Below are 12,938 nucleotides of genomic sequence, written 5' to 3'. Positions count from 1 at the left end.
TAGCTCCTGCGTGCATGCACTCACTGTCTGAGTGTACACACACCCACACTCCATTTCCTTCTGATCGCTGATTGATTATTGTAATTAGTTAGTTCTACTTACTGTTACTACTTACTCTTACTGTACTAGGAGTCTAGGACACTCAGTCACTGTGTTCATAGGCTACTAGCTCCTGCGTGCGTGCACTCACTGTCTGAGTGTACACACACCCACACTCCATTTCCTTCTGATCGCTGATTGATTATTGTAATTAGTTAGTTCTACTTACTGTTACTACTTACTCTTACTGTACTAGGAGTCTAGGACACTCAGTCACTGTGTTCATAGGCTACTAGCTCCTGCGTGCGTGCACTCACTGTCTGAGTGTACACACACCCACACTCCATTTCCTTCTGATCGCTGATTGATTATTGTAATTAGTTAGTTCTACTTACTGTTACTACTTACTCTTACTGTACTAGGAGTCTAGGACACTCAGTCACTGTGTTCATAGGCTACTAGCTCCTGCGTGCGTGCACTCACTGTCTGAGTGTACACACACAACACACACTCTATTTCCTTCTGATCGCTGATTGATTATCGTAATTAGTTAGTTGTACTTACTGTTACTACTTACTCTTACTGTACTAGGAGTCTAGGACACTCAGTCACTGTGTTCATAGGCTACTAGCTCCTGCGTGCGTGCACTCACTGTCTGAGTGTACACACACCCACACTCCATTTCCTTCTGATCGCTGATTGATTATTGTAATTAGTTAGTTCTACTTACTGTTACTACTTACTCTTACTGTACTAGGAGTCTAGGATACTCAGTCACTGTGTTCATAGGCTACTAGCTCCTGCGTGCGTGCACTCACTGTCTGAGTGTACACACACTAAATTTACTTGTGATTACTACTGATTATTGTAACTGCTAGTTGTACTTCCTGACTGTTACTACTTACTTACTGTACTAGGGGACACTCACTCAGTCACCTCACCAACCAACCCACTCCATTAAAGTACCCCACTTTTCACCCGCCCTTTTAAAAAACTTTTGTCTATACGCCCAAAACATTGAAGATGTCTGGAAGTGGCAGCCAGCGCGGTTTGGGCAAGGGGAAGGGCAGCAAGGGAATCAGGAGGAGAGGGAGCAGCATTGTGGCAAGCCGCGGCCGCGGGCGCGCCACCATGCACAGTTCCGCAGCAGCAGCAGCAGCGTCAGTGGCTAACATTCCTCCCATAGCCACTGGCCATGGACGCCTTGGGCGCCGCCCAGCAGGAGCATCTGCAACTCACGCTGCAGAGACACAGCAGCAGCAGCGTGTAGCACCTGCTCCCATTTTCCTCCAGCCGGGTCGGAAACGTCCCATTGAGGAAAAGGATGCAGACACTGTGGTGCAACTCATGACGGAGGATGAGCAGCCCGCCATCAGCTCTGCATCCGAGGCCTCCACCCTCACCACCACCACCACCACCACCACCACCCCTGTTCGCAGCAGCCGCCCAGCAGGGCCTGGGGAGGAGGCCAGTTCACCATCAGTCGCCGACCTGTCACTCAGCAGTCTTTTTACCCCAGGCACCATCAGGATATTGTCTGCTGTTGTTGGCGATTTTGAGGAGGAGATGCTGATGGGCACTTTGGGGGAGGAGGGATTGGACAGCAAGACTGTGGCGACAGTCAAGCGTCCCATCCATGCATCAGGAGAGGAGTTTGGGGGGTCATCATCCCAGCAGGACATGTTTCAGGAGGGGCATGATGATGATGACCCGGTGACAGACAGAGACTGGGTGCCACCACCTCCAGGGGATGTCGTCCTCAGCAGCTCTGAGGAGGAGGAGGAGGATGCGCTTGTGGGCCTTGCAAGGAGGCGCATCATTGCAAGCATTGGCAGCGTCCCACAGCCTGCTGGTGTCTCAGGCTCAGCAGCAGCAGCAGCAGCAGCAGCATCAGCCAGTACCACCACCAGCCGCACCCAAGCCCCCCCCCCCAACCACCACAGGGAGACAGGCAGCAGCGCTTCCATGCCGTAGGGGGAAGTTTCTGTCACCAATCTGGCGGTTTTTCACCATGCCCACTGTGTACAGCAAGTACGCCACTTGCAACCACTGTCAGCGGAAGTTGAGCAGAGGTGCAGACCCCTTAAAGTTCAGCACCAGCTCGCTCATCAACCACCTTGCGGCTAAACATTTCCACCAGCATGAGGAGTTCCAGAGGCTGAAGGCATCTGCTGCTGGCAGTGGCACCACACCCATCACTGCACAGCCTTCAGCAGCAGCAGCAGCAACAGCAGCCACCCGCCCTCCTGCTCCTCCAGCAGCACCAGCAGGAGTGCGGAAACGCACTGCTCCTCCCCCCTCTGCAACTCCTGCCGCCGACACTGAGGCCTGTTCTGGCAGCCAGTCCTCAGTGGCCTCCTCTGCTGTGTCTGCTGATTCCCGTGTCAGCAAAAGGCCACGCCAGAGCCTTTTGAGCGAGTCCTTCCAGGGGGTGGTTAGGGCTCTGCCTCCCAGCAGCCGTCGCGTGCGGCAGCTGAACGGCTTGCTGGCACGGGCCATGTGCTCCCAACTCCTGCCGTACACGCTCGTGCAGGAGGGGAGCGACATTCGTGCGCTGCTTGCTTGCGCAGCCCCAGACTGGCAGCTCCCCAGCAGACACTTCTTTGCCCGCAAGGCCATTCCTGCACTGCACCGCTTTGTGATGGCCAATGTGGAGCGAGGGCTGGAGCACGCGGTTGGTGAAAGGGTCCACGTCACCATGGACTCCTGGAGCAGCCGCTTCGGGACAGGCCGCTACCTGTCCTTCACTGTCCACTGGGTCAGCTTGGTGGAAGGGGGTGAGGATGGGAGAGCAGCAGCGGGCACAGCAGCAGCAGCAACACAGTGGGTGGTGCCACCCCGCAGGGTCAGGGGAACTGCAGCAGGTTCCTCCGATCCTCTGCCATCCTCCGGCACACCTGGCCAAACCCCCCGCCTCAGCAGCAGCGTGAAGGCCCGCCACTGCCAAGCGCTGCTGCACTTGGTCAGCCTTGGGAAGACCAAGCTGACGGCAACCCATGTGTTGGCCAAACTCCAGGAGCAGGAGAGGATTTGGCTGACCCCCAGAGGCCTCAGAGTCGGAGAGGTGGTGGCCGACAATGGGGCCAATCTGGTTGCCGCAATAGACAGGGGAAACCTGACCCACATCCCCTGTCTTGCCCACGTGCTGAACCTGGTGGTGCAGAAGTTCCTGCGCACCTACCAGGGGATGGGCGAACTGCTGGAAACGGCAAGGAATGTTGTGCATCACTTCCGGCGCTCGGCTGCAGCCTGTGCGAGCCTGGAAGACGTGCAAAAGGAGCTGGATCTGCCACGCCATCGGCTGATCCTTGACGTTCCGACTCGCTGGAACTCCACCCTGGCGATGTTGGAGCGTCTGGTTGAACAGAGGCACGCTGTCAAACAGTACCTTGCCCTGGCCACTGTTTCCGCAGCTCAGAGAAGGGACAAGACCAGCAACATCCCGTCCATCGTCCCCGATGATGACTGGAGGCACATGCAGCAGGTGTGCTTTGTGCTGGCTCCCTTCCTGCAGGCCACAAACATGGTGAGCAGGGACCATGCTATGGTCTGCGAGTGGGTGCCCCTGGTTTCTCTGCTGAACAGGGCCCTCGATGCTTTGCTGGAACAGGGAGCGGCAGCCTTGGACCAGCAGGAGCGGCAACCAGCTGCGCAGTCCACCTCTGAGGGGGAGGAGGAGGAGGACTTGGTGGAGGTCCCTGACCTGGCTGCTGATGAGGGGGATCAGCACAGCGCAGCTGAGTTGGTGCGGGGGTGGAGAGAGGATGAGGCGGCAGAGGAGGAGGATGAGGACAGCACTGACGTTGATGTGCCAGCAGACGTGGCCCGCCTCTTCCCAATGGCAGCGCACATGCTGACGTGCCTGCGCAGGGACCCCAGGGTGATCCAGATGAAGCAGAGGGAGGACATCTGGATCAGCATGATGTTGGACCCACGCCTCAAGGGGAAGTTGAGCCAGTTCCTGCCGCCTGCAGGAGGAGACCCAGCGCAACAAATAAGGAGCTTGCAGCAGGCCCTTGTTGAGCGCTTGGAGGAAGCCTTCCCCCAGCCTTCCACCCCCACTGTCCAGCAGCCAGCACAGAGGCAGCAGCAGGTGCCTGCATCCAGCAGCAGCAAGCGCCCCACAGACCTGCTGTCTCTCAGCCACGAGCTCTACAGGACTGTAGAGGCTCCGGCAGCAGTGACTAGAGAGGAGATGCATGCAGCAGCATCCTCCTCCGGTCACAGCCAGCGCCTGACCCGCATGGTGGCTGACTACATGGGGTTGTACAGCGGGCTTGACAGCGATGCCCCTGTTGATCCCATGGAGTATTGGGTCAAGCGCATGGAGATCTGGAGCGAGCTGGCGCAGTACGCCCTGGAAGTGCTGTCCTGCCCCCCTTCCAGCGTGCTGTCCGAGCGCTGCTTCAGTGCAGCTGGTGGCGTGGTCACCGAGAAACGCTCACGTCTGTCTCACAAGTCTGTGGACAGACTGACGTTTCTCAAGATGAACCAGGCGTGGGTGGAAGGCGAGTTCCTGGCCCCTGTTGTCGGCGAGAGGGGGACATGAACTGGCTGCCGGAACCATCGTTAATGTGCCTTACCACCCTTTACCACCTCCTGGCTCCTGCTCACTAAGCCAGCCTGGTTCACTTTGACTATTACGTCGCCTGCAGCCACACATTTTACACCTACAGTGGGCTGCTGTGTACTGCCCTTCTGCTGTCTGTCTGTGTTTCCCACTGCCAGGGTACACAGAATTACCTTCTTCTGCTGCCACTCTGCCACCAGCTATTACGTCAAACAATAGCTATATTGGTTGTAAAACCAAAAACCAAAAAACCATAAAAAAAAAAAGGTTTAATTTTTCTGAGGTGCCCGGGTTGAAAACTGTGTTGTCCCAGTTGTGTATTGGACACAATGTGGGCTGCACGACCGCTGTCTGGGACCTCCTGTTGTGTTTATTTACAGCCCTGGTATCACCGCTAGGTACCAGGGCTATTATGTCACGCTGCCTACCTGCTGCCACACTCACACTGCTCCTCCATACCTCCTCCTGCTGCTGCTGCTGCTGCTGTCTGTCTGTGTTTCCCACTGCCAGGGTACACAGATGATTTACCTTCTGCTGCCACTCTGCCACCAGCTATTACGTCAAACAATAGCTGCTCGCCTACTCCTCCATTCCTCCTCCTGCTGCTGCTGTCTGTCTGTGTTTCCCACTGCCAGGGTACACAGAATTACCTTCTTCTGCTGCCACTCTGCCACCAGCTATTACGTCAAACAATAGCTATATTGGTTGCAAAACCAAAACCAAACAAACCATTAAAAAAAAAAAAAAGGTTTAATTTTTCTGAGGTGCCCGGGTTGAAAACTGTGTTGTCCCAGTTGTGTATTGGACACAATGTGGGCTGCACGACCGCTGTCTGGGACCTCCTGTTGTGTTTATTTACAGCCCTGGTATCACCGCTAGGTACCAGGGCTATTATGTCACGCTGCCTACCTGCTGCCACACTCACACTACTCCTCCATACCTCCTCCTGCTGCTGCTGCTGCTGTCTGTCTGTGTTTCCCACTGCCAGGGTACACTACACAGATGATTTACCTTCTGCTGCCACTCTGCCACCAGCTATTACGTCAAACAATAGCTGCTCACATTACTCCTCCATTCCTCCTGCTGCTGTTGCTGTCTGTCTGTGTTTCCCACTGCCAGGGTACACAGAATTACCTTCTGCTGCCACTCTGCCACCAGCTATTACGTCAAACAATAGCTATATTGGTTGCAAAACCAAAACCAAACAAACCATTAAAAAAAAAAAAAGGTTTAATTTTTCTGAGGTGCCCGGGTTGAAAACTGTGTTGTCCCAGTTGTGTATTGGACACAATGTGGGCTGCACGACCGCTGTCTGGGACCTCCTGTTGTGTTTATTTACAGCCCTGGTATCACCGCTAGGTACCAGGGCTATTATGTCACGCTGCCTACCTGCTGCCACACTCACACTACTCCTCCATACCTCCTCCTGCTGCTGCTGCTGCTGTCTGTCTGTGTTTCCCACTGCCAGGGTACACTACACAGATGATTTACCTTCTGCTGCCACTCTGCCACCAGCTATTACGTCAAACAATAGCTGCTCACATTATTCCTCCATTCCTCCTGCTGCTGTTGCTGTCTGTCTGTGTTTCCCACTGCCAGGGTACACAGAATTACCTTCTGCTGCCACTCTGCCACCAGCTATTACGTCAAACAATAGCTATATTGGTTGCAAAACCAAAACCAAACAAACCATTAAAAAAAAAAAAAAAAAGGTTTAATTTTTCTGAGGTGCCCGGGTTGAAAACTGTGTTGTCCCAGTTGTGTATTGGACACAATGTGGGCTGCACGACCGCTGTCTGGGACCTCCTGTTGTGTTTATTTACAGCCCTGGTATCACCGCTAGGTACCAGGGCTATTATGTCACGGCGAGCTGCCTGCCTCATTGACTGCCTGCTGCCACACACTCATCCTCCTCCTCCTGCTGCTGAATTTACCTCCTGCTGTCTTTGTGTTTCCACTGCCAGGGAGCACATACAATGGCGCTTCCAACATGCGTGCGCCCACCAGCTATTTGTTACGCTCAAAAATAGCTGCATTTCTTTAAAAAAAAAATTGAAAAGAGAAATACGTGAAGAAGAAGAAGACGATATTGAAAAAGAAGGAGAAGGAGAAGATGAAGATGAAGAAGAAGATGAAGAAGAAGATGAAGAAGATGATGAAGAAGAAGATGAAAAAGAAGAAGAAGATGAAGAAGATGAAGAAGATGAAGAAGAAGAAGATGAAGAAGAAGAAGATGAAGAAGAAGAAGAAGAAGAAGAAGATGAAGAAGATGATGAAGAAGATGAAGAAGAAGAAGAAGAAGAAGAAGAAGAAGAAGAAGAAGAAGATGAAGAAGAAGAAGATGAAGAAGAAGAAGATGAAGAAGAAGAAGAAGATGAAGAAGAAGAAGATGAAGAAGATGAAGATGAAGAAGAAGAAGAAGAAGATGAAGATGAAGAAGAAGAAGAAGATGAAGAAGAAGATGATGAAGAAGAAGAAGAAGATGATGAAGAAGAAGAAGAAGAAGATGATGAAGAAGAAGAAGAAGATGATGAAGAAGAAGAAGAAGAAGAAGACAATATAGAAGAAGAAGAAGAAGATATAGAAGAAGAAGATCTAGAAGAAGAAGAAGAAAGATAAAGAAGAAGAAGAACAAGTATATACAGTAACACTACTGAACAAAATTAAGGACACAACTTCTCTTTCCACATTTTTTTTTAAAGGAACATCCCCACATAATCACTTGCTGTTGTTACTTGGAAAAAAAGATGTTTCTTGCATCATTCACCCTCAAAACAAGTGTTGGAAGCTATTTAAGGCCAATTCGAATAGTCAGCTCGAATAGTGAGCTCGAATACCGACTCGAATAGTGAGCTCGAAGTCCGAGGTCGAATCGAATAGTAAAAATTATTCGACTCGAATATTCGACTGACCTCGAATAATTTACTATTCGAATTCGACCAAACTCGAATTTTAAAAAGGGGTATTTGAGCATCACTAGTTTGTATGTGCTAACTACTTAGCACCCTAGTTAGCATGCCCAACTGGGTAAGCACCGTTTACTGAATCGAGCCCTGTTTGACCAAATAAATAAATAAATAATAATGTATTTGACCGTCACTGATAATGGCACAAATTCACTGTAGGATTGTTTGATGAGTTTCTCCAATGTCACATTTATTTCCATCCAGAGTTGGACCACTATGTATATTCTTCTCCAGCATATCCTAAAGAATCTCAATAGGGTTAGGATCTGGACTCTGTGGTGGACAATTAACTTTGTTGAAATTATATCTCCCTGAACCACTCTAACAATTCAAGTCAAGCCATCAGGGAAAAAGAAATTGCCACGTGATTCAGTTTCAAATAACTTTTAAAAACTTACACCTGGCTGTTCATCCCAGAAGAAAAAAAAATATTTTCAGTAAAAAATCATTATCTGTTATCAAAAGTTAGTTTGTGGAAACCAGGACCAGTCAGATCTTCGATAGACAACATGGTCTTATCTCTGAACGTTTGAATGGATGCTTGGGATGGAAGGAGGCCACACACTCCACTACACACACAAACAAAAAATGTGGTTGAGAACGAAGAGCAAGGTGTGGCAGTGCTGAAATAATCATCACTACTCCTGCTATGGGGTTTTCATTCTAGATTTAGATATACTTTAATACCGGGGTGCTACCCTACTTATCCCAAGTTTTGTTAATCTTTAGCCAGCTAAGAATTCACATACCTGACATTAAACTCCTTTTGCTCGTCTATGCAACCTTGGCAACAGTAATCTGTGGGCCCGATGCAAGTAAGCTGTAGGCCCCAATGCAAGTTTTACTTTGGGGCCCCCTAAGCACTCTATACATAACAATTGATATGGCGGACCAAAACCTGCCACAGGCAACTACAGTGTCAGAAGTGCAAGAAGGGAAGGAGGGGGGGGGCAGTTTGTTAATGATTACCACTATTCAAAGTATCTATAGAAGTGATTATTATGAGCACAGGACCAATAGAGAGCTAATAATGTGGTTGAGGGAGGGCCCCTCTGGCCCAAGGGCCCCAATGCGGCCGCTACCTCTGCAACTCCTAGTGCTACGCCACTGCCTCTGGTATAAAAATAAAGCACACCACATCAACACAGCAGTTAACAGTAGCAGGTAAAATGTCTAAAAAATGACTTCTACCCCCAAAAAATCCAAGTTCTGTTGGTTAGCCACACCTCTTTCTGAAATGGTGCCATGGAAGTTATCTGCCTTTCAAAAGACTGGTAAGATATTGTGTCATCCGTAGGTGGGAGGAGTTTCATAGTGTTGCTGAGAGGAGAGGTGAAGTGAAAAGTAGTACTGTATCAGCCACAGTATGTTGCATTTCAGAGCTGCCACAATGCTTCCCTGCTACTTACTGAAGTATTCAGCCATTGGGTAAACAAAGGGGGGAAGGATCATTATACATCTAGTCGATCAAGAAGAATCAGTGAGGATGTTTTATGTGCTAAAAATGCCCAATGTCTCTTTATTATGTTCTCTCATCAGAACTCCCAAAATCAACAAGTCACAACAACACTATGGTGACTTCACTGTCAGCAGGAGAGGATGCAACCTTGACAGTCAACCTAATGCCAAACATTCTCCATCCACAATTCAGCTGGTTCCTTGTCAATCCAGACCCAGTTCCCTTTGACACAGCTAATGGAAGGCTTTATGTGACATCTCGTGGTTCTCAGTCCACTCTCCACATCTCCAGTGTGGTCAGCAGCGATAATGGCAGCTATGAGTGCAGATCCAGAAATATTATAGGAAGCTCAAGTTTCATGTTTAATCTTCAAGTAACTCCATCAGGTAAGAAAAGCTGCAACTGTGTTTGCTCCAAAATAAATGATATACATATACTCATATATTAACACTTAGAAATATGTGGTTCACCTTCCACTTATCTTTGTAATATTTTTAACTGTACCCTTCAATGCAAAAGAGTCACGCAGCTCCTGCTGGGAATTCCTAAGTGACATATTTCCGCTCTAGAATCTGTATCTGGATTTTGTCACCCCAGCAAGGTTTATCACTCCAGAAAGGAACCTTCAGTGTTGGAAGCAGAAACTGTAGGGGCAACTACTTGCCCCCACCCCTCTAATTCAGGCTGGCTGCATTGTTATTTGAGAGGATCATAGTGGCTACCAGTCCGTGGAGGTCACCGTACAGGGTGGGAAGGGGGTAAGAATGCTGTTGGGAAAAGGACAACAAAAATCACTAGGAGGATCAAGATTTTTAGTTGCAACCTTGTTTGGAAAACATGCAAGCTTCTACGTAAATTAGTGGTGGGGCACACTCTTTTCTTACTCCGTTCCAGCTGACCACCAGCCCACATTCCCTGTAAGTTGTGAACAGGCTGACCAGCATCTTCAGAAGGAGGAATTGGAGCATCCTACATTTTTTCCCTCAATAACAAACACACATTATGTATACATTCATCCAAAACCAAAAATTGTATAAATGTGGGATATCTACCTATCCAGTTATCATGCTCTGTCTCACCTTACCAATTTTAAAGATTCCCAACATACATCAAAGGGAGCCTGAGCTTGCAAAGGGTAATAAATTTATTATCAAAAATTTCATTAGACATGTACCACTATATAAGCCACATACATTTAAAAACAATTAAAACTCGCTTGATCATAGACTATATCCTCAGCATAGCAACCCTTGCTGGAGTTGCGGAAACGACCATTGAAAGCTTCGGTTGTTGCTTGGCTAACAGGTGGTTTTGCATTTCAATGTCTGGTGCTTGTAATGAGGGTGTAAGCACAGTTTACTGTACAGAGGCGTGCTACTAAGCACACGGGCTGGATTGAAGATAAGCTACCCAGAGAGTGATGTCAATTCATAGTGCTATAGCCGAGTACAAAGGGGCCTGAAGATTTAAATTCCGGATGATAATATATAGGTGCACCTATGCTTAATGCCCAATTGCTATGCTGCGGATATAGTCTATGATCAAGCGAGTTTTAATTGTTTTTAAATGTATGTGGCTTATATAGTGGTACATGTCTAATGAAATTTTTGATAATAAATGTATACATTCATGTCTAGGGTATATGTACTCCCAGCATCTTCTTTATTTCACAGCTGCTTCCGGAGACCTGAACGGTGGAGAGATATTTGGAATTGTGATTGGAGTATTAAGTGGAGTAATCATTATAACCACCATCGCCACACTGTTCATACTAAGGAGAAGAAAACGTATGTGACATCTTGTTATTGTAATTTACTGTTGTCTGTGCCCCATCCCCATAAAACACATCCTCTTGCCAGTGTGATCCATTGTTATAGTGTCCTCTAGACATGGACAGAATGTCCATAACCAGTCTAGACAAAATCTTTTGCACACAAATGAGACGTGATGTTGAGTGAATTACATTTCCCCACCGAAATAAACAACAAGTCTTTTAACCTTCCTGGCGGTAAGCCCGAGCTGAGCTCGGGCTATGCTGAGCAGGAGTATTTCTCAGGCCCTGCTGGGCCGATTTGCGTGATTTTTTTTTTGTTACACGCAGCTAGCACTTTGCTAGCTGCGTGAACTCACCGATCTCCGCCGCTCCCTGCCGATTCGCCGCCGCTCGCCCCGTTAGAGGGTGTCCCCCACCCCCCGAGACCCCCGTGCAGCCTGGCCAATCAGTGCCAGGCAGCGCTGAGGGATGAATCGGGACTCCCTCGGACGTCATGACGTCCATGACGTCGGTGACGTCATCGCGCCCGTCGCCATGGTGACGGGGGAAGCCCTAATGGAAATCCCGTTCAGAACGGGATTTCCTGATGGGCCTGATTGCCGGAGGCGATCAGAGGGGGTTGGGGGATGCCGCTGCTCAGCGGCTGTCATGTAGCTAGCGCTAGGCTAGCTACATGATTTAAAAAAAAAAAAAAAACTGCTGCGCTGCCCCCTGGCAGTTTTAATTGACCGCCAGGGAGGTTAAATGATGTTGTCCACACACACTGATATTCCAAGCAACAATGTAATTTAAATACTGTGAGCACAAGCGGAAACAACATTTCACACAATGGGCTTGATTCACTAAACGTGATAACTCCGACGCGCTAACGGTTTCATGGTTTAGTGAATCAAGCCCTATGAGCGTGTATGCAAAAGAGAATTACGTAGTTCTTTAACTTATATTCTTGTTTGTGCACCTATCTGCAAATCTTATTTAGGGCATAAACCCACTAGAACGATTTTGTGAGCGTTTAGGGAGCGAATCAAAACGCTAGCGATTTCCCTAAATGCTCAGCTAATGTTAATGGATGGGCCATAGTCCACTGGAGTGATTGTGATTACCAAAATTGCAAATGTAAGACATGCAGCATTTTTAGCGTTTAGCGTTAGCGTTTCTGCAATGTAAAGTATATAAACGCTGGCGTAATTGCTCGTCAAAATCTACACAGAGCGATTTTGCTAGCGTTTTGAATTTACTACACAATGTAAAAAAATGTAAATTAATTGAAAGGACCAATTAGAGTTAAAAAGGCTAATCGCTAATCATTACACAATCGCTGGCAAAATGCTTACACTTTTTAAAATCATTATCAAAATTGCCAGAAAACGCTCATGAAATCGCTCACAAAATGATCATACAAATCGCTAGCGATTGCGATTATTGATCGCGATTTGTAGTGGGTTCCAGGCCTTACTGTTGCATTGATACTTCCATTAGTAATCTTTAGGCATGAGCAATATCGTTGGTAACAGTTTCACAAGATTTTCATCAAACTTACAATCGGCAAGAATCTCAAAAATCGTTTAGATAAAATGATCATAAATAGATGTAAAACAATTGATACATCTCTGTTTTAATATTAAAAGCTAAAACTGACTGAATCATGCTGCTATTTTACTAAGATCTTAGATTTCTTCGCTGTAATTCATAATTGTTTACACATTAAATCCTCACCTAACACAGCTACATGGCAAAATTGGCTGCCAATCTCATGAGAATCTAAAGATGGCCACACATGATTCAATTACAAGATTAAATGTTATTGAAATTCAGTTTAAACCATCAATTGTGCAAGAAAATCAAAAGCTTTTTTTCTTATTTGAGTGAGAAATCAGTCTTCAAAATTTCAATTTTTATCCATATAAGTTAATTGGGAGTAGCTGATTCTTCTGATCTTTTTTTTTTTTTTTTTTTTTTTAATAAATAAATAGTGAATGATAGTTTGGTAGTTTCTTAGTTTATAGAAGCCATTTTTTTCAGAGTTTTCAAACTGTTTTTTGTTTTTTTTTAATCAATGTTATCTAATTAAAGGGGCACTACTGTATGGCGAAAAATTGTAAAATTTAAAATATGTGCAAACATATACAA

At 47.3% G+C, this 12,938-nt stretch overlaps 1 protein-coding gene across 4 annotated transcripts in view; it reads left to right on the top strand.

The window, feature by feature from the left end:
- The window catches only part of LOC137522904 (V-set and immunoglobulin domain-containing protein 10-like), a 91,369-nt gene that overhangs the window by 57,147 nt on the left and 21,284 nt on the right, over positions 1–12,938 (top strand). For all 4 annotated transcript variants that reach the window (XM_068243046.1, XM_068243045.1, XM_068243048.1 and 1 more), the window contains exons 3-4: positions 9,115–9,420; positions 10,708–10,821. In XM_068243046.1, the coding sequence (XP_068099147.1) occupies positions 9,115–9,420; positions 10,708–10,821 (420 nt within the window). The remainder of the gene's footprint in view (positions 1–9,114; positions 9,421–10,707; positions 10,822–12,938) is intronic.

The sequence above is a fragment of the Hyperolius riggenbachi genome, chromosome 6 (assembly GCF_040937935.1).
Source record: "Hyperolius riggenbachi isolate aHypRig1 chromosome 6, aHypRig1.pri, whole genome shotgun sequence".
Taxonomy (NCBI): Eukaryota; Metazoa; Chordata; class Amphibia; order Anura; family Hyperoliidae; genus Hyperolius; species Hyperolius riggenbachi.
The sequence above is the reverse complement of the archived record's forward strand: the minus strand, read 5'-3'. Positions and strand labels throughout refer to the sequence as shown.